Source organism: Manduca sexta, unplaced genomic scaffold (genome assembly GCF_014839805.1).
Source record: "Manduca sexta isolate Smith_Timp_Sample1 unplaced genomic scaffold, JHU_Msex_v1.0 HiC_scaffold_2481, whole genome shotgun sequence".
Classification (NCBI taxonomy): Eukaryota; Metazoa; Arthropoda; class Insecta; order Lepidoptera; family Sphingidae; genus Manduca; species Manduca sexta.
The window spans coordinates 1-22,952 of record NW_023593450.1 but is presented as its reverse complement, the minus strand read 5'-3'; the positions used below and the strand labels follow the sequence as shown (position 1 = coordinate 22,952).

General features: G+C 36.6%; 2 protein-coding genes across 2 annotated transcripts; both read right to left on the bottom strand.

Annotated features, from left to right (window-relative positions):
- Positions 1 to 870: 870 nt before the first annotated feature.
- LOC119192203 (ankyrin repeat domain-containing protein 54-like) lies at positions 871 to 4,505 on the bottom strand (the record flags this gene model as incomplete). Its single annotated transcript, XM_037446036.1, has 4 exons — positions 4,370 to 4,505; positions 1,969 to 2,103; positions 1,368 to 1,565; positions 871 to 1,088 (listed from the first exon to the last, which is right to left on the bottom strand). Coding segments are annotated over exons 3-4 (379 nt in total), but the record flags the coding sequence as incomplete, so codon positions are not given.
- On the bottom strand, positions 1,979 to 22,233 carry LOC119192202 (dynein light chain roadblock-type 1-like). Its single transcript, XM_037446035.1, has 6 exons — positions 22,131 to 22,233; positions 21,433 to 21,505; positions 20,632 to 20,719; positions 20,064 to 20,164; positions 19,315 to 19,417; positions 1,979 to 2,103 (listed from the first exon to the last, which is right to left on the bottom strand). The coding sequence occupies exons 2-6, from the start codon at positions 21,493 to 21,495 to the stop codon at positions 1,979 to 1,981; spliced, it is 480 nt and encodes a 159-aa protein (XP_037301932.1). The 5' UTR covers positions 21,496 to 21,505; positions 22,131 to 22,233.
- Between the last annotated feature and the right edge of the window lie 719 nt (positions 22,234 to 22,952).

The following is a 22,952-nucleotide window of genomic DNA, read 5'->3' as shown; positions in this document are numbered from 1 at the left end:
GCTATTTAAGCAATTCCTAATCACCTCAACACTAAAACAAGTTTAAACAAGACTAATAATCGAGTTAGCTGTTGAGCGTACGTTAAATGATACTTTTATTTGCTAGAATGTGGTCAGCGCAGACCTGGATCTTAATTTTTTTCAAGGCGACGCAAAATCTAGAAAATGCCGCCCCCATCCTGTATTTTTACCTTTGTCATCACCATCATTTCGGGCCCCGCGGAAAATAATGTATGTGTTTAATGTACTGGACGTGCCACTAATCAAAGATGCGGTCATGATGAGTTGAGTATTTGCCTGCTGTGTTTGAATTTGCCGCTCTCCGAATTCGCCGCCCGGAGCATGGGCATCGGCTTGCCCCCTCTAGATCCGGGGCTGGGTCCGCGCAACACAGTTCTAAGGTTATACAGAGCGGACATTGGCAAGATTCTCATGCAGAAATTTTACGCTCATGCGAAGGTTACGCAATCTACCGCGGAATGCCAAACAACATTGTCATATACTTTATGTATTTTTCCAAATCGTGATTAGCACGTTTTAATACACATATTAGCATATTGTCTGTAAATATGTTATTTTTGTATTAATATCTAAGGACGCTATGACATCGTGTCTTAAAGCCATTCCAAATAAGACAGCGACTTATTACCAATGGTAATAACTTTTGGAGCACGGTCCTGATGACTAACTGTTTATGTCTTTGGCGCAACACATTCTTACAACACTTTAAGCACAATTTTTTGTAACATTTCCGAGTAGCCTCCTCGACATCAACTGTTAAATGTTATATAGACTAGACTTGAGAATCAAACCCAAGACCTATCAGCCCACAGCACCTACAGACCAAAAGGTACTCTATCAGGATCTTACCTTCAGGAAAGTCCAGGAGTATAGCCACCTGTCTCGCGTTGCCAGCCAACGCTGCAAGATGAAGAGGTGTTCTTCCCAACCGGTCAATCCGAAGTTTCTCAGCTCCGAACTTGACGAGCAGGCCGAGCGCGTCTCCGCCTATCAGCGCCGCCATGTGGCAAGCGGAGACCAGGTCCAGCCGGCAGGTGGCGTTGGGGTTTGCTCCAGAATTTAAAAGCCTACAAATTGAAGTGGCTATTTGCATAAACAAAGGTTTTTACTCTATAGTAAAGTTAGTCAAAAATGTTAGAGATGGCTAAAGACCTTTAAAATACTAAAAAGAACCGGATTTTTAAATATAAAACTAAACTAAGATAAAGTTTGTATTAATAGAAGACAATGTTTGGATCTATACTTTGCTTATGGAAAGCTCATACTTTTTGATTACTGCTCAAGAATATTAACGCAAGCGGAACCATGCCCAAAACAAGTCTATGTTATACGTTTAGCTTTCTTACTTTTCCACCTGCTCCACATCATGACCCTCAATGGCCTCCAGGAGTTCAGTATTCAGCCTCCTCAGTCTCCTATCGCCACGTCTCCAAGGCTTGCTCATGGTGCTGGCAGACTCTCCCACTGGAGTATTGTGGACTGTGGATGACACTGATGATGGCGTCATGTCCGGGAGCGTCAGTTTCGGTAGCTGCCTTGCGTTCCTGGAAGATTTAGGTTATAATTTCTGTCTACCCTCTTTAGTTCATTGGATTTTTTAAGACCAGGTTTGGGAGAAGTTGTAGAGACGTATCATCTTTTTAACTATTTCTTTTTGACATTGAGTATTATGAGACCGGACTCTACTTAATGTCGAGTCTACAATTCCATGCAAATCTCAGTGGAGTTACTGCTGGTCATGGGCAGTCATATTGAGACTGCGGCAATTACTTATTGTTTCATGTAACAAATAAATATATATGGTGTATGTTTTATTAGTAGTCCAAATAAAATAAATAAATACTTAAACGAGTCTAAGCTATACATCTGAAAATAAAATTCGGTGTAGTAACGAATCTGCCTATTTCTAGAAAGGTAAAAGATACTATGGTTGATGTGTTTTCTTACTGCGTGGTATTCACGAGACCAAGATGCCTGGGTCTTGGCGGACGAGCTCGGCTGATGCTGCTGCCATCTCCGTCACCAAGGAGCGGTCGGCGGTTCTCATCGTCTTCCCTTCTTCAGTGATGCCGGTTTCTACATCTAAGAAAATCAAAGGAATAAAAATACAGAAAAAAACAATATTTGGTTTTCTTGTATGCGAAAGTCCTTTTAAATCTGTGTTTATTATCGCAGTGTTTATTTTGATTGCCACGGTGGCGTGGTTATAATGCGTACGCGGTACGGCTATGAGTCTCACACGCTTGATCATTATGAAAGAAAGAAAATATTTATTTGTAACAAGCAAAATTACATAATATAGGTAATTACAAATTTAATACACTTAAATCTATTTGCTCGTCACAAAAGCGAACCCAGCTCAGCATATGCTGATAAAAAACCAGCGCTGATCTTCCGCTGGGCCGTTTTGTGATGCCACGGGCGCCAAAGGCATAAACATTACAAAACTAAGAGCTAACGAGCATCATGCCCCGTGCAAATCATGCACCAAAATGCATGGGGGAATGAGTAGACATCCAGATTACAAAGGTAAGTAAATCAATTTTATAAAACATATACAGCGCACCTGGTTGACCTTCGTTAATATTGGCCGCCGCGCTTTGGCTGAAATTCGGCTAGGAGAGGTACATTCATTTTCACCTGAAGTGGTGTGCTTGCAATGTTTTTTTTATTTTGGTCTGATATCATGAGATTTAAAATCTAAGTTCTCAGAGTGACGATTGCAATAGTAGAGTTCCATGCTTTCTAATTTAAAGAAGGTATGCTCCCAATATTCATGGGTAGACTTTAGAACACCACATAAGGAAAAAGAAAGACATTGTTCGGACGTGAGATACGAAACATAACATATTTTAAGACTGGTGGTGGGTCTCTGAGAGTGAGTCCGCCTGGGTAGGTACCACCGTAATGTCTATTTCTGTCGCCAAGCAGAAGTGTGTAGTCACTGTTGTGTTCCGGTTTGAAGAACATTGTAGCTAGTGTAACTAATTGACATCTCATGTCTCGGGGTGGCGAGCGCAATGTAATACCAAACAATATTTTGTAACTCAAGGTGTTGGATGTGTTTCTACTGTTTATAGGCGGTCGTATCGCTTACCATCAGGCGAACAGTATAATCTTCTCGTCATTCAAAGTCATAAAACTTTATTTAAATGTAGTTTCCTGTACAGCCAATATATTATTAAACCGAAGACATGTATTTGATGACGCCCGCAATATTGCAGTTGTAATTTATTCCAACTTCCCTAAATATAGAGTATGACGCGAAGTGACGTCATGATACTCCAAATGCTTTTATATTTGCTGCAGTGACTACAAGACTCGTTAGCTCAGTAGGTAAGAGCGCCGATATAAACATTTGCTTGACCATCGGAGGGCGGAGGTTCAAATCCTTCACGAGTCAGATATTTTTTGGCGAGAATTTGAAACAATATTTTATATGTGTGTATTCTTTGTTGTAAGACACACATAATTGCTTGCTTTAACGGTGAAGGAAAATATTGTGAGGAAACCTGCATACCTGAGAAGTCCTCTATAGGAATTTTGATGGTGTGTGAAGTCTACCAATCCGCACAAGGCCAGCGTGGTGGATTAAGGCCAAATCGCTGTCACTAGTAAAGAAGGCCTGTGCCCAGCAGTGAGACAGTATATAATTCAGGACTGATATTATTATATAAAGTGTGGGTCACTTATTTCTTACGCAAAATAATTCAATATTCATACACAAATCTCTTAATCGCTTAATTATTAATGACACTTAAGATTTTGTTTGAAAGTGCTAAGCTGCAAAAATAATAATCTGATTATGATAATTTCTCAGTATTATACTAATATACAGGGTCATTTTGACATTGCGTTATTACTAATTTACATGAAACCCTCAGATAAAACCACATACTCGTCTTCACCTTTGTTGACATTGTGCCAAAAATCATTCATTAATAACGAATATTTTCACCAAAAATCCTGGTTTTAGTTTTCTGATTTTTTTATCATTTTGTAGTTTAATGCGAATATGCCATGTGTGTAAGTTTATATCTGACTGAAAATATGACGTTGCCGCTGCGACGAATTCTTTTAAAGTAATAGTAATGGTATTAGGGCGCGTAAAATTAAAATTACTTTTTATTCATATTTATTTTGTTCGAAACTTGCACTTTTTTGTTTTAAATCTACGGCTTAGTAACTTATTATAACGTATTCTTTCCAAGTAGATAAGTATGTTGTTCCATTTAGAAACGCAACGTCAAATGACCATGTATATACCAAAAACTGACATATACATGGGCGGAACTACAAGCATAGGTAGTAAAATATGTTAATTAAGTAATATATTTTGTTTAAATACCTCTAGGAAACAACGTAGATATCAATCCTCGTGTACACATTACACATCACATAATGAATACTCTTTTTTAAAACTTAAACCTAACTCGTAAGGCACTGTTAAGGAAAATTCTCACGAAACATGTGATGCTAGTCATCTCATGGTTATACTAACAGGCGTGAAGGCCACGCTGAGAATTGTTTGAATTTTAATTATCGATTTCGTATCGATTATAATCGATTTGAAATTGATTTAATCGATTTTGACATATGTACTATCGTTGCTTACAGATCTGATCTTACAGATATTACTATAGAGATAGTTTAGGCTATAGTTACTCATTATTCAATAGAGATTGATTTCTCTTGGTGGTAAAAAACTTATGCAAAACCTCTGACCTATAAACCCATCTCAAATTATTATTTTTTTATTTGATTTTCATGTTAGCAAAGAATATTATTATCTTTAAAATCTCTTCAAAGTATATGAAACAGTGGCAAATGGTGAAATTTTCTGAAAAGGAAGCCACACAACATATAAGTACTAGTAATATGCATATCTGTCATCTGAAATTTGTTTTCTAATGATAATTAGATTTTACATAAATTACGAAAATAAAGCTGGCAGGAATCGGATTATATGGACCATTCGCCACTGATAAGAAGGCAATAAATGTATCGAATAACAAAATCGATTTACTGTTAATCGCAATACGGAAAAATCGCTATTCAACAATGATTGGCAGCTCTATCATTTGCAAACAATCATATCTAATTTTATACCTGTTTTGGCTCTTAGATAAACAATTCTTTATGATATTAGTTAGAGTTTTTTTTTATATAAATTAGTGATTAGTATTTAGTTGGCACTTGTTTATTGTTTATACATTATCGTTTGCTTTAACCATTGAAAAAAATATCGTGAGGAAACGTATATATCTAAGAATCTTATATAGTGTTATCTAGCAAAAATTCTCCTGTCTTTTCTAGTAAGTACCGTCAGCCACAAAAGTAGTTGAACTAATTCAAAACTAAAAATCTCCAACATAATTTTGATTCTGGCACATTTTTTTTTTCATAAGTTAAACTAAAAAGTAACTTTATTTTAGAGAAAGAAAAATAAATTCTTTGATTATATTTAACATACGTGATAACATATAGCACTAAGACGTGGCCTCAAACTATGACCCATATAAGAAAACTCATAGTCGCTCAGCGAGTTATGCAGAGGGCTATGCTTGATGTTTCGCTTCGTGATCGAACCAGAAATGAGGAGATCCGTAAACGAAAGTGACCGACATAGCCCATCGGATTAGCAAGTTAAAGTGGCAGGCTAGGGCACATAGCTCGTAGAACTGATGGCCGATAGGGCAAGAAGGTTCTGTGGTGGAGGTAACGAACTGGCTAGCGCAGCGTTGGACGTCCACCCACGAGGTGGACAGATGACCTCATTAAAGTCGCAGGCGGTCGCTGGATGCGACCCGCTTACAATAGATCAATCTGGAAATCTTTGAGGGAAGCCCATGTTCAGCAGTGGACATCCTGATGATGATGATGACTTAACGTTAGATGATTAAATTTGAAGTTAGTTTAGTCTGTGGCTGAGTGTACTATTCCAACCGCACTATAACGCAACGACTTTGTTCGCTCAACCGGTAGATTGTCCCGAGAAGGAATTTCAAGAAAAACACAATATTGGCTCATTCCTATCCAGATCCTAGATTGTTGAGTCTTATGTTTTAAGTAATAAGATATGTTTTTGTTAATATTAAACGTGTGTCCGCATTTAACTTAGAGAATTAATAACGATTTTTTATTACACGCGAATATGACATTGAAATAAAATAATTTATCGGAATACGTCGTGATATTTATATTATAATTTTCTCGCAACGTTTCGAAGACTTTGCAGCCTTTAAGGACTATCAACAGCTAAGTTCAAAATTTTACATTACTGTAAAATATTGGTTACATTTAGGTTGCAGTCTTTGAAATGTCGGTAGAAAATAATAATATAAAAATCACACGGCACGGAATACACAGGCGACAATGCATACAGAGTTTGCACCTCCGCCTACCACTTTAGTGATAAAGGCGTGAAATGTGTATTATAACAGTAAACCACTAATAACAATAATAATTATCAGTAATTGAGTTAAAAAGGTAATCATTGTTAAATAATGCGTTGATTTGCGAATCAGTGCAACAAAACATTGATAAGATTAATTTGTTACTTAAAATATTTACTGTGTGATTTATATTTACCTATAAGTATATGTATATTATAAAATAATAATATTAATATGTATTATATACTGTTTCATGCTGGACACGGGCCTCCTCTACTACTGAGAGGGATTCGGCCTATAATATACTAAAATGCTACTTTCCTTCAAAAACACAAAAAAAAACTTAAGAACATCATCATTGTTTAAGTCAGTAAAAATGAAATGGTCAACCTGAAATAGACTACACACTGCACGCACACGACGCTATTCTCAAAATCAAAATATAAAAAATACTTACCACAAAATAATACTTCAATTGACAATAATTTTCTCTCTGTTCTCCTTAAGTACACATTTCGCGTGAGACGCGGAATCTCCTCGAGATTTAGTCGCCGGCATAAGGAACCGGGAAGCTTAATCTAATTGGTCCATAATTTAAGGAAATTTTGTCTCGAAAAATTCTTTAAGATTAACATAACTTGATTATTTTTGAGCAAACATCTCAATAATAAAATTCAGATCTAATGCAGCGAAGACCATATCAAAGTTTTAGATGACAGCTTGATATATAACATTGATACACCCTCACGCCTTTTATACTTGAGGGGGTAGTCAGAGACGCAACTGGTGCACGCATTTTCTATACTACGTATTCCATGTCACAATGTGATAGGGGCCTATCGCCATATAAGACACAAATTTCAGACTCCAGGCTGATACTGAGTAGAAAAACCCAATTTCACTGCCCGACCCGGGATCTAACCCAATACCTCAGCACTGCTGACGCACCGTAATACAACTACGCCACAGAGGCAGTATAACGCTCACATATGAACATACAACACCACCGCTTAATGATAGTAAAACAAAAATAATGGATTTTACACGACTCTTCACAATGTGAGAATATACTACTACTACTATTAACAAATGAATGATTCCTTCTTAACCGAATTTCGGCAGCGACGGCCAATCTAAACGGAAATCAGCCAAGTATGCAGGAGATATCATCTCAAGTCTCAGGATGGCGAGCGTAATGAAATACCAAACAATACTTTGTAATTCAAGGTGTTGGGTGGTGTTTCTACTGTTTATGGGCGGTCGTATCGCTTACCATCAGGCGAACGGCAATCTTGTCAACATTCAAAGAAATATAAAAACTTATTTTTATTCCTCCCAGGGTCTCGCATCGTTTAGGGCCGCCACAGTAAATACATACGGAATATATTAAAACACTTACCTTTATAAGACATTATCCGTAAATTATTTCACAACATGTTAACAACACAGTCACTCCTCGCACACTACTGGCCGCACATGATTACTTATCAGTTTCCTTTTAATTCAAGAGTGACGGTGATAAGAATATACGATTTTTATTTTGGTTTGCACTTGGTATAGTCTGTGGTATGTAGGTTGAATGGAATATATTCTGATTCAGCAATAGAGTTGATAGAGCAGTGGCGAAATTTTACGAGAGCGAATTCAACATATAGGTACTGATACACATAAGTGCGGTCTACAAATCGCTTTAATAATAATTAGATTCTATATAAATTTTACATAAACGGAAGCCGACAGGAATAAATAAAATAAAATACTTTATTTATCACGTAGGCGAACATAGTTGCACTTATGATACGTCAAAACAAATCATAAGAATAATTATTATGATTTCTAAACAACTATTTAAATTACTTATATAAGTATGGATACTTTAAATTAGGGATAAAATTTATAATGAATCGAGTTATATACTTAGACCCTTCGCCATTGGTATAAATAATAGTACAATGTCTTTTAAATAATCTTGTTTATTAGTCACACCTAATACCACTAGATATATAGAGACAGCCACAAGTCGCGTTCCAAGGACAACCAATGTAACCCTAAATATAACATAAAATAGACGAGTTTAATTCAAAAAGAAAGTCACAGGCGTTCATTAAATTACCAATTCTTCGCAATAATGTATGTTTACGGGAATGTTCGCATTGAAATATAATTTTATTTTCGGATCTTATCGTGGAGAGGTGGGAGCGTGTTTCGCGGTTCGGAACAGTTTTGTACTCGCTTGATTTATAATTTTAGCTCTTCTTTGTATGTTCTTACGTGATATCTTGACACGTATGAGATTGTAATCGACATCCCTTCAAGAAATTCGATGATATGATCTTGCACGCTTGGTTTTCAAATTCTCCAACCGGCGTATTTTGTTAACAAGTTTCAGACCACAATGATTTGCATAATGATTTCTCATACCCGAATGTTGTTGACATTTAGATGATTCATCATCAGCCACAGAAAATCCAGTAATAATACCCCCCCTCCCCCCTCCATGTTCATAGGTAAACTTGTCTAAAATATCCCGCCACCTTTATCAAACCGTCTAAAACAGTGATTATTTATAGTTATGGATGTAGATGGATATATCAATGCATGTATCAAAGTGTTGATAAAACGATGACGCTAAAGGTATCTCGAAGGACATCGCGTAAATATTTGTTAATCTTATCTGATAAGGCATCGGATATAGGCAATTATAATAATTGAACTTATGTACAAAGTATAGCGCATTAGATCTGCTGGGTAGGTACAGTACAGTATAAGGTTTATTTTATATGTGAGAGTTTCTCTTATATGTGAGAGTCCGCCTGGGTAGGTACCACCGCAGTGTATATTGCTGCCGCCAAGCAGCAGTGTGTAGTCACTGTTGTGTTAAGTCTGAAGAACATTGTAGCCAGTGTAACTACTGAACATAATAAGTCTTAACGTCTCATGTCTCAGGATGGCGAGCGTAGTGGAATACCAAACAATACTTTGTAATTCAAGGTATTGGATGGTGTTTCTACTGTTTATGGGCGATCATATCGCTTATCATTAGGCGAACGGCAAGCTCGTTTCTGGGAAAGTACTGTAATTTAAGACACAAATACTTCTATTAAATACTTTACTTTTATGAAATACAATGAAAAATAGGTCATCAAAATATAGCAGAAATAACATTTGAAAATAATGTCTGTAACAATGGACGCATAAACTCCTCCAAGGGACCTTCGGCCGAGTTGGCCGGCCTTTTATTTGTTCAGAAGATAAACATCAGCCTTTGAATGTAAACTGAACATCACTGACGGCATGTACTAAGCGTCCTCGTCTAGTACTCGCCTACAAAGACATTAAACATGATAGTTATAGATCGGACTTTAGGACCAAATTTGTGCTATAAGTTATTACCAATTGGTAAGAAGTCGTTAGCCGAAGCGGCGATAGCCTAGTTGGGTATGGAACGGACTGCCAAGACGAATGTCCACAGGTTCAACTCCCAAGCAAGCACAAGCAAGCAAGCACACACCTCTGACTTTTCTAAATCATGTGTGTATACTTTGTGAATTTATCGTTAGCTTTGACGGCGAAAGAAAACTTCGTGAGGAAACCTGCACATCTGAGAAGTTGTCTATAGGAATTTCGAAGGTGTGTGAAGTCTACCAATCCACACTAGGCCAGCGTGGTGGACTAAGACCTAATCCCTCTAACTAGTAGAAGAGGCCCGTGCTCAGCAGTGGACAAGTATATATTACAGGGCTGATATTATTATTATATTATTATAATAAGTCGTTGTATTATTTGATATATCCGTGTAACAAGATGCCTCAACTTTCTTAGATATTAATACAATAACATATTTACAGAAAGTATGCTAAAATACGCATCAAAAACATGCAAATAATGATATGAAAAAAATATATAATATTTGACATAGGTGTTTTGCTATTTATTTCACGTTCGCTTGAGGAATCGCATGTGGAAAAGCTTTTGTATGACAATCTTCTCAATGTCCGCTCTATTAGTCCATTGAAATGTTACATTTTTTAGGCCTTACCTTGCGTTTTTTAGAGGACGCAATTTTATTTTTTAGAAGTGTAGGGGGGGTCAGTGTTAAGCTAAAACCAAGTTTGTGGGGTCGCCACCCTTGTCCCACAGCCGCCATCTTGGGTTGAAATGGTTTTTACGATGTATCTCTTAAACTATTTATCTGACAAAAAAATTATATACATTTTTGTTGCAAATTAAATTCTCTACAACTTTGGTCTAGTAACTTTTGTCGTAGAACTATAAATAAAAAGTTATAAGCGAAAATGTTAAGAAATTCAATGTTAAGCAATGTCCATTGCAACGTCATCAGAACGTGTGTTTATAAGGTTCATAATATGTACAACACAAACCCGCGGTTGTCGGCTTGTACGCGAATTACTTGGATACTGAATCGCTTTGGGACAGATGAAGCAATTGCTTAACATTTTTGCTTATAACTTTTTTATTTATAGTTCTACGACAAAAAGTTACTAGACCAAAGTTGTAGAGAATTTAATTTGCAACAAAAAATGTATATAATTTTTTTTTGTCAGATAAATAGTTTAAGAGATACATCGTAAAACCATTTCAACGGACAATAAGGTGGCGAACACTTAGCTTTACACTGACCCCCCCTACACTTCTAAAAAATAAAATTGCGTCCTCTAAAAAACGCAACCCCAAATGTAACTTTTCAATGGACTATATATAATCTTAGAATTCTTTACTTACTTATAACGTCACTTGATATTGTTTTACACACATAAGCACGCGCGCAGACGCACACACACACACCTTTTATCCCCGAACAGGTAGGCAGAAACGCAACGTTTGCACCCACTGCTCGTCGTACGTATTCCAATTTTCATCCCATAATGTGATAGGGGGCGAGCGCACCCCCTTTTGAGCACGAATTCTAATTTAAAATGTGTTTTGTCAAATCAAAAAACTCTTAAATATCGCTGAAAAAATTATCTATGGTGACCTCAAACAAAACAGCTCGATAAAAAATTATGGTTTAAAACTTGTTTTACGCTGTTTATGGTAAGGTATTTCTATGTAAGGTTATGACATTACTGCTATGAAAGATGGGTGTAAGGAGGGACCGAAGAATTGAAGCGAAAAAACTTAACATTCTCAGAAGAAATAGCTACCGTAAGATGCCTATAAAAGATGGTAGGGAAAACATTCTCAGAAGAAATAGCTACCATAAGATGCCTGTAAGAGATGGTAGTAAGGCCTTAGCAGAAGAATTAAGCAAACAACTCAACTTTGCCTGCAGAAATAGCTTACCATCGGCAAGATCCTTCATTTGTCAATTATATTATAACAGATATATTCATTCGAGTTTAGATCATAGTAGCTAGCCACAATGATAGGGGCTATGCGAACTTAAAGCCGGAGACTTAAGTCTGGTTTAATCTAACTTTGAGGCTCTGTTTACTTTTATGTATAACATATTATTATGATGCGTTATGTCGCTTTGATACTAAATAAAGTTTTATTACGATTTAAAATGTTTGGACTTTTACGGTTGATTTTTCCAAACGACAATAAATTTAAAAATAATCAAATAGACTGCCGAAACGACGGTCTGCTGGTCCAAAATCCGACGAATGATTTTTCAAAGTTACATGAGTATTGTTAATCAATTGTTTTATTTAACGGTGAACGAAAAGGTCTTGAGGCATGTACTAATTTCGAAGGTATGTAAAGTCTAACGCACTAAGACAGCGTGGTGGACTAAGGCGTAAACCCTCTCAGTAGTAGAAGAGGATCATACTCAGCAGTGGTATAATATGTATCAATGGCGAAATTATGATTAGAGCATTCTTTTAAATACTTTTAAGGTATCAATATCAAAAAAGTTTTTGTAAATGGAATTGGAAGGAGCAGGCCCGGCCACAACGCACCCCCGTGTGTTTTAATATTAAGAGTAATAAGTTTTAACTCCAGTCATAATTTTCAATCGCAGTAACACTCTTGTTTTTACCTATATCTAAGTTTCGAGGTGTTTGGCAACTCTTATCGTTTTTACTTTAGTTGTTAATTTTAATTTCCCAATTCATGAAGAAGTCACCATCATATTTACAGGCTGCCTAATATGGCGATAGACTCGCTCACTATCACATCATGGGACGGAACACACTTGGTGAAAAGTGGGTGCCTTGGTTGCGCCTCTGCTTATTAATGCGTAATAATGTGTATGTGTAATTCCTAACCTCAAACTTTTTAGGAGCGGGCCCATCCGCAATACACTTCCGTATGTTTTCATAGTTACAGTAAAAACAAAAGCGGTCGGATGATGGAATACCTGTGTTTTTGCACTTATTATAGGAAACTTTGATTGCCCTGTTACCGTAGTTCGGCTCGCGTAAAACATTTAGAAATATTTTGCGGTATTTATAACTTTGAGCTTTCAACTTAACCACATGAATTGCCGGCGTATGGACTTATGGTGTTTGCATGCATTTATCTAAGGAATCCGCGTCGAAAATAGTTTTAGATTTAAAATCATTTTACGTCTTTTTTACAATTTTTTTTTTAATAAACGTGGAGTTTTTCAATCTGCTTTGTCGCTATGTAATAGGTATATTCCTACTTACTTAACATTGGACGAGTATTTTATTCTATAGATACATTAACTGCATTGCAGCAGTTCATTGCATTTCATTTATTATTGGAAGCCAACAAGTCATAGGTAGGTATACTATAGATAATATTTTTAGCTATTATGTAAATTAATAAGTACTAAATTGCTGCCTATCTTAATTACAGGCTGCCGGCGCTTGCAAATATTAAGTAACAAACAATTAGCTGTAAAGTATAATTTCATTTCTTTTCACAACGGAAATAATACCAAAAACAAGTAAGTAATCAGCACAAACACAGACGAAATTAAATTTTAATCTTCATTACCACAGTATCGCCGATGACATCTAGTACTTCGCTATATATTATTCATTCCGCCGGTCCGACAACGGACTTTGTTTTAAAATGCATCAAGACACAGCCTCGGTCCGGCCTCATAAAATATTAGCACATTGTACCTACGGTACATAAAATCGGGATCAAAATTTTCAGGAACGCGACACGAACACTTTTAATGTTTTATTAGGTGTAAGGTGCTGGCATATTGGTTGTTTCCTCTGCCTGTAAAAATGGCGGAATATCAAAATCTACTTTTATTTATTATTTTTATGTATAACTTGGCAGTATGATGTTTGACCTTAGCCGATTCCCCATGGAACATAATTAAAAAAAAATTAACTATGAGACGTCAAGTATAGTGACCAGATATAAACTTTAATAATAAAAGAAGAAAAAATTATATAACATGCAGCCATTTCATTTCCCACCAAAAAGAATGGTCTGAATTATTGAACTATTGCGTCAATGTAAAGGGCCCTTAGATCAAACAAAACTTATTTTAGTATTCATGAATTATTAAGATCAGAGTTAGATAACTTGAAATCTGTTCTAACTTAGGCCGGTTTATTGAACAAGTCCTAGAATTTATTACCTATTTACCCGACAGCGCGAAGGATGGTAATGTTTTATTAAGAATATAGCAGTCGAAGACCTAAGTATACCGCAATAGTAGATAGGAATTTCAACGTTTGGCAACCGTCACACGGTAAAAATATAAAGTACTCACATCACCCAAACGAAGTTATGAGTTTCTCCTGCGCTCCATCAATGCACGCCTTTGCTTGATCATAAACAAGCAAGGTTCTATAATCAATTGATTTATATCATTTTGTAATTTACTATGACATCCAACACATAATTACAGATATAATTTCAACTGGGAATCCAGCCATTGTTGCACCGGCGATGAATTTCGTGTCCATCCGTATGGGGGCGCGGCGGACCGTAAAATATGGCGGGAAGGAACGTTTCAGTTGGTGACAAATGTGTTCGAATTTTGAATTTCCTTTTCTCTTGGCTTTACTACCAACACACGAATAAATTATTACACCTTTAAAAGAAACGTTTACGAAGACAGATACGGAACCTTTGATTATCTTTCAGATATAATGTTGAATCTCAAAATTATTAACTCAAATTTGATTTGAGCAACAAATTATTTTATATTAGGAATAATTAAAATATTAGATTTTAATAAAATTTTAACGACGTAAAATGTTTTTTAAATAAAACGCCTTAGGTTCAAAGCCGTTCCATAACGCCACAAAATCTTACCCAACCTCGAAATTAAACCTAGATCTTTCGATTCTAGTCTAAAACACACCTACTAAACCACGACGAATTGTTACTGATATAAATTAGTATCTATATTAAACACAACACATTAAAGTTTTAGTTATTGAACACAATTTACCTCGCGTTAAGTTATATTAACAATTGTTATCTAATCATCGTATTGTTAGTTAAACAATGAGTTCATTGTGCCGTATCATTTAATCTACTTTTGCTGTGAAACTCATGAGTTCAGTACCCTAGTGCCTCTATTTTGCTGGTGGTAGGATATATTTTATATCCGCCCGGATAGCGACCTCTATACACGGTATTAAAACCCGTTGTAGCCCATGTAAGTGTGTCGCATTCCGGGATCAGCCTACGTATATCTAGTTCTAACAGGCCGGCATAATTATGTCGACTATCGAGGGGTAATCAACTATAGTCAGTCGATATTCTATTGGACCCCACTCCACTTACCATCAGGTCAGTGGGATCACTTTGCCTTGAAAAACTCACACCTTCATCCCCGAGGTAGGCAGAAGTGGAACTAATACTCCTATTTCTTGTCATTTATATCCCATGATGTGGTATTGCAAGCCTTTTTCATATTTCTCAGAAATCTAGATGAACAAAGCCGCTAGCCAAACATATTCAATAAATAAAATATAATTCTTCTTGTAGTGACTCCAACTAGTGAAGATTGGCAGTCAGCTCAGCACATCTTCTTTTGTCCTTTGCAAGGCAAAATATTAAAAATATAATCAAAAGTAAATGATGAGAACTTTTATATTTAGTTAGAAAGCCACTACACCGCAGAAGCTGTTTTACAAAGAATTTAAACGACACGACTTAAGATTTAATCCTGTTAAAATGTTTATCGTTCCCTTGAAAATGTCTTGCTGGCTGAATGTTGAGTAGTGCTGCCCTAATATTTTCTCGGCTTTTAAATAAAATATTAGCTAGCACTGAACATGAGGGCTTATTTTTGGGTACCGTTGAGTTAACCTGAAAACTTTGTTAGATATTTTTTCTTCAATGCGGGAAACAGGTGGTGATAGGTCTCTCATATGTGAGAGTTCGCCTGAGTAGGTACCACTGCAATGTCTATTTCTGCCACTAAGCAGTAGTAGTCACTGTTGTGTTCAGGTTTGAAGGATATTGTAGCCAATGTAACTACTGGACATAATACGACGTAACATCTCATGTGTCAGTATGGCGAGTGCAGTGGAATACCAAACAATACTTCGTAATTCAAGGTTTTGGATGGTGTTTCTACTATGTATGGGCAGTCGCTTACCATCAGGCGAACGGCAAGCTCGTCTCGTCATTCAAAGTAAGAAAAACCGCTTATAGCGACATCGAAGGGATCACCGAACTGACGCTATATCCGATAGACGTTATGATCGGTACGCTTTTATATGCATTTATTTAAAGAGACCTTACTATTTAGTCGTTATAAACGATGCGTCGCTATAACCGGAGTCATTATAACTGGTTTCTACTGAACTTATTTACAGCTAGTTTACACTTTGAAATACCAAAACACATACAATTACATTTTATTTAAAACTAAGATTATTATCCGAAAAGATTTTTATTTTATTTAAACCTAGCGCTTCAGCTTCGCACGGGTAGCGAAGTTAGTGTTCAAATCCCTATTTAGCCAGATTACTGGTGGTGTGTTGGCGTCAAAACTTCGCAGGATCACCGCTAACCTAATCTGAAAACTCAATATTGCCAAAATAAATAAATTGAAATTGTTCCAGCCATTTTGGGTACTGAACATACATACTACGTACGTACATTAATTATATCTATACTAATATTACAAAAAGCAAACGTTTGTAGGTTTGTGTAACCTAATGTCTGAGACTACTGAACCGATTTTGAAAATTCTTTCACTAATAGGAAGCTATATTACTCCTGAGTGCCATAGAATTTGTATCCCAGGAAAACTTTTAAGTGCGTGGAACCTCCAGCAAAAGCTCGTAGTTAAGTGTCGATATGGCGATAGGCTCGCCCCCTATCACATTATGGGACGGAACTAACTTGGCGAAAAGTGAATGCCCCGGAAGCGCCTCTGCATACCCCTTTGGGGATGAATGCGTGATATTATATGTGAAATATAAGTGTGACATACGGAATCACCATATCCACAAAAATACACGCTTAGCGAAAAATTTCCAGTTTTAAAATTCATCGTACGCTCGTACAGCTCATAGAACGATTGATACGAGTCCAGCATTACCAAGTGATGCATTAGCATTATCCCTCAAGAAACTATTTTTCTGATCAAACAGACTTGCCGGATAAGATTTTTCAAACTCGCCTTATATACTTACATCTGAATTAGAAAACGAGTAAGCCGCTGGCCTTGTCGTAAGCAATAAAAGCGCCTATAAACATATCGGAGGTTCTATATAACCCAATTCTTGCCGACTTCTCTTTAAGTAGGATTTATGTAGAATCTATCATTAGAACGGATTGCAGACAGCATTTATGCATATTAGTACTTATATGTTATCTCGGGTCCCCTTTCGCAAATTTCATCTTTCGCCACTGAATCATATAGAACTCAAAACAGCAGTTTTGACCTAAAAAAGTACATCAGGATTGTTGGATATCTTCTTACGTCGTAAGAAGCCCTGCTGTTGAAATAATTCCGTAGACCATCGAGCCAATATCTCCATTTGTTACTAGAACTACCTCGACGTATATTTACGCATGCTTAAAACAACAGTGAGCATAGAATGTAGCAAAAAAAACATGGCTTTGCTCCGCGTCGTTTTATTCTAATTGGTTGAGAAACGAACACGTGACCGACGCATCGGTCTCTCGACCAATCACAAACCTCAAAATCAAACAACACCGACTTACAAGTCGCGTTGTTTTGGGGCTGTACTTCTCCAATTGTCAACGGCCTGTCTTTGAAACATCAAGTAACATTTATTTGTATTTTACAAACTACAACGAAGTAAAATTTATAAGTATGTATTTTACTAACTACAATGTCCTGCAACGAAGACTTTGTTACCATTAAATACAATGCACTAATGTTAATGTAATATGAATGGTAACATGAAAACAAACTGTAATTTTGTTCGGTCTTATAACATAGCAATCCCATATATATTTCCGCTCATAGCAATCTCCTAGCCTGATCGCTCAATTGTGCGAAAAGAAAATGCATTCAGCTATTCCTGCAGTATATTAAAATGCCTCGGTGTCCAGGTAAATACCAAGCCACATGATATTACAAATTCCGATGCGAAATGAACCGTTAAAGATCAGAACATGGCGTCTGATAGCCTATTGAAGGACGCTCGAGTTGTTTAAGATGTTCTTAATAACATTTTAGTGCGGAGGTATATAAAAAAATGAAATCCTTTAGACGACGATTTACAGTAGATTACAAGTCTATTTTTACAGATTACATTTATTTTAAGAAATACTCTACTGTATACAGTTTCACTGAGGCTGATTTATTTGTTCCTTTGCTTCAGCCAAGATTAACAAACTATTTTAGACAAAAATATCTGTGAAAATTTTTCATTTTGCATCATCCGTGTTTTTTATAACAGCAGATCCGTGTCAGATCATTAGACGAAATAAAAGTCTGAAAAGAAGGTCATAGTTTCTCCCCTGTTTAATTAATTCGAAATAAAGACATACATCACAAAAAGTGATGTTTGCATGATGATGGCATGTAAGCAAACCTCGCAAACATCTGCCGCGTGGTGTCTGGAAATAAAGGTTGTTACTGAATTTAAGTCTCTATGTCGTTTGCAGTCGGCGTAGTTTATATAACAGAAACTAAGAGTCGTTGCCATGTTGCGGTGAAATATGAAACTAATTTCTAGTACTGACAACGGTAACTTACGAAAAAGCCAATATAAACAAGCTTATTTATTTTGCTAGTCAGGCTATGCCTTTATGCGGATCATTGGCGTTTTCATGTGTGCACATTTATATTTCTGTACTAATTCTTTAATTATAATTGTATATCAATCACTCAGTATACCAACTCTTTCTCGACAGTGTTCAACGAGTTTAAAATACGCCATCTAGATAGGGCTAAAGTAAACTTATTGCAAAGAACATCAGAACTCAAGCCATGTACATGTTTATTACAGCGTCATCTATTCGCGCCATCGTGAAAAGTAAATTTTATATTACATACTCTACTGGTACTAACTTCTACTAATAGATGGCGTATATGATAAATGTTTCTTATTCTAATAATACTGTTTCGATTTTAAATATCTAGGCAGCTACCACACTGGCCTAGTGCAGATTAATAGGTATAGATACATTTCTATCATCGAAATCCGTATGAAAATTTCTGGAGTCCTATTCCTACCCCACTTTTACTACCCTAGCTTCGTATTATTACCCCACATTTTAACATGTATTCATAGTGTACGTTGGCGAACCCTGGACACCCTCGAATTTATGGATAATTCTCAGATATGGAGGTTTCCTAGCATCGTTAAAGCGAAAAATAATTTGAAAAACAATACACACGTAACTTCGAACAGTCAGAAATGCCTTGGTTTTAAACTTGCAAACAATCATCTCGGCAGACCGTTCCATTACCTGCTAGACTGTAAAATATAAAAGTACATTCTTGTAAAATTATTTATTTTTAATATTCTTATCAATGAGTTTTTGTTTTTGTGGCGAGTGTGTTGTATAACTATGATGTTGAACTCAGGATCCGGTGCCACCATGATCTCTATTTTCTTAGTATTTATTCGCATCACTATAACCGCGTCGAACGGATCCTGAAAATACAGAGCTACAACCAGTTTGTATGAACATTAACTGTAAAAGCGATTAAATTAAAGCCATAAGAATTGCCACAACATGAATTCGGTAAATTAAGGGCCATGAGAATTGTCGCAACACATACTTCGTTAAAGTAAAAGTCACAAGTTGTCACAAAACAAACGTTGTTAAAGTAAAGGCCATGAGAGTTGTCACAACACAAACATCGCGTAAGTGAGGGCTATAAGACTTGTCACAACTCAAACTTCGCTATAGCAAAGGCCATAAAAGTTGTCACAACATAAACTTCGCTAAAATAAAATCCATAAGAATTGTCACAACATAAACATCGCTAAAGTAAGATCCATAAGAGTAACCACAACACAAACGTTATACTTTCGACAAAAGAACAATTTATTTGACTGATACTGTCAAAACAGAAATTAACTAGTATTGTATCGTGAGTGACCGAATATATGGGGGTTTAAAGAACACCACCTCCCTCCAATTACCTTCCTTAGGTCGACAATTATGATAAAACTCAGTATGGTTCGATCCATTTTCTACGTCAAAAGGTACATACATTCATTCTGTGTATCCAGTTCAAAAAAGAAAAATACAAAATCAACTAAACTACTAGGTATTAAGATTTAAATAACAAACCAATTCTTTAATATAGTTCTGCGCCATGTTTCCATATCTATTGAACGATAATCCATAATTCGTGGCTGTAGTTAGACTAACGTTTGTTAATATTGGAGCACCTGAAAAGTAATTCTGCTTTTTACTAATATCATACAAAAAAATAATACCGCCTTTAAAACCACTAAAACAATTTATCATAGGCTTTAAGCGGCTTATGGTTTTGCCGCCGCTGTAGAAGAACAGATGGTTGCGTTCCTCTATGGAAGGGGAAGATCTCCAATCAGGCAGAGGTTGCGCCTTACCGGCCGCGGCCCCACCGACGGTTCCTATTCGGAAAGGTATATATACTGCGCGTCGTGCAAATTCTGCTATCGCTAGCCAGTATCGTCTGTCGCCATCTAACGTGATTAGTATGTATTATCACAATTATGTCTATGCCATATCGGTCTTCTCGTAGTTCCATTGAAGTCGAATAGATGGCGGTGATATGTATTGTGCCGCCACAAACTATATACTGGTTACCAATTTTGGAGTCGGCGCCTAATTGAAATTGCTAGTTAAGCTAAATAATCATAATGTATAATACCTTCTTTATTAGTCATAATAACGCCCTCCACGGACTCGTCTTCCATTATTCTATCTATTATAGGATTTACCGTATTTATTGTAGCACTCTGTAAACAAATTAAGCATATTAAATAATTACTAGACTTGGGTCGTGACTTGCAAAATCTCGATTTTTTATCAAAGTAAAGCGAAAATTTTATGTAAGTAGTCCCACTTTTTGTTACTTTAATTTGCTAGTGGTAGGATATATTTTATATCCGCCCAGATAGCGACCATCGTACACAAGGTGTTAAAACCCGCCATAGTGGCCCACGTAAGTATGCAGATAAAGAATATTTCGATTCAAATCAATTTGTAACTGTATTCCGTCCCATTATGTCATAGCAAGTTTATCGTCATGATTGATTACTTCCTAACCAAATTTCGGCCTCGGCGGCCAGTCTCAATGGATATCAGCCAGGTACGCGAAACTATAGTGCACAAGTGTGTGCGCAATATACATCTCTCTCTGTTCTTTCACTTTCATAGTCCTGTGAGACGGCAATCCGACATAACCGGAGAGAGATCAGGCGCAGGACCAACGTCAATTTCCCCTGGACACAGAGTTGCGGACTGAGTTTTTTTAAACGCAAAATCCCAGTTGTATTTGTTTTAGCTCGACCCGGGATTCAAACCCAGAGCCTCAGCGCGGTAGTCGTTCTTGTAACGTGTACAATTACAACTACGCCACCGAGTTTAATTAACGGTCTATAAAAATCATTTAAATATTTTTTTATCCAATTCATAATCACTAATTATTTCTTAATTATCCTTTACTTACAGTCTTGGCTAACCATTCATCACGAGTATCCTTTAACAGGTTGGTTGAGATTTTCATTTTCATTCACAGATAGCTGAAGAGGCAAGATTGTATGTTAAAGTGTACAAAACTGTATAATTAATAGTGGCCGCCTTACACCAAATAGGCGAAAATCGACCGTATTTTAATTGAATGTTGGAAGTGTAGAACCGAGATTCTTATATCATAGTAATGTGAAATATCAGCCCTGTATTATATAATGTCTCACAGTGGCGAAGAGTAAATTTTTTCAAAAGGTAACCCGAGGCAAAAATATTTATTTAACATATCGTGGCTAAGTTAACAGAATAAAAGACAAACGTAAATAAATCTAGAAGATTAGCCGTATGGGTCGTATGGACGCTTCGCCATTGCTGACCCAATGCTGGGCACGGGCCTCCTCTACTACTTAGAGGATAAGGCGTTAGTTCACCACACTAGCCTAGTGTAGCATACACGTACTCTTGAAACTCCTATAGAAAACTCAGGTATGCAGGTTACCTCACGATGTTTTCCTTCACCGTTAAAGCAAGCCGTAATTCACTAAGAATATACACTTAACTTTAGAAAAGCCAGAGAGCCCCTAGGTTTTGGAGCTACAGACATTCGTCTCGGCAGTCCGTTCCACTTCGAACTATGGACTACGTATATCAAATATTTCTCATCCAACAATGTATTACCTGTTATCTCTTCTTAATTTTATGAAGACAGTAATCTACCAAAACTGATCCGTGACCGCCTAGATCTCGATTGTCACTGTAACTCCAAACGTGACCATCTCGTTTTATCCCTAGGCCGGTATCTAAAGTTGGTTCATCAGGGTTTCTCGATATTTATCTATGTTTACATTTAAAGTTAATGGTAAAGGATTAGTGATTTTAAACTAATTGTTGCCCGCGGCTTTGCTCATGTAAAAAAATTACCAGAATAAAAGTGCCACTGTATATTTTCCCAGAATAGCCTATGGCATTTTTAGGGTTCCGTACCACAAAAGGAAAAACGGAACTCTTAGGATGACTTTGTTGTCAGTCTGTCCGTCCGTCTGTCAAGACCCTTTCTCAGAAATGCGTAGAGATATTAAGCTGAAATTTACATCAAATACTCAGATCTATAATACCTTTAAGCTGTAACAAAATCAAACTTCTATGTCAACGCAATCAAAAGAAACAGCAATTTAAGCCGCATATTTTCAAACTCACAACTACTCGCAAGGGAATCAAAACCTAAAGGGTACTTCCAGTCCTGGAATCTCGAAACTTGGCATGAAGCAAGGTTTTATAGCACAGATAAAGGGAAAATTCCGAAAACCTTAATTTTAGAGCTATATCTTTAATTTATGCTCCTCCAGCTTTCCGTATTGTAATGTTAAGGATTTCATTTTGCAATAAAAATACCATAACTATGACTCGATTGTCACGATGAGGATTTACTTACCTACAGGTTTGTACGCAACCCTCGGTGCGCGACTCGCACTTGGCCGGTTTTTTTAAGAAATCAGTTAA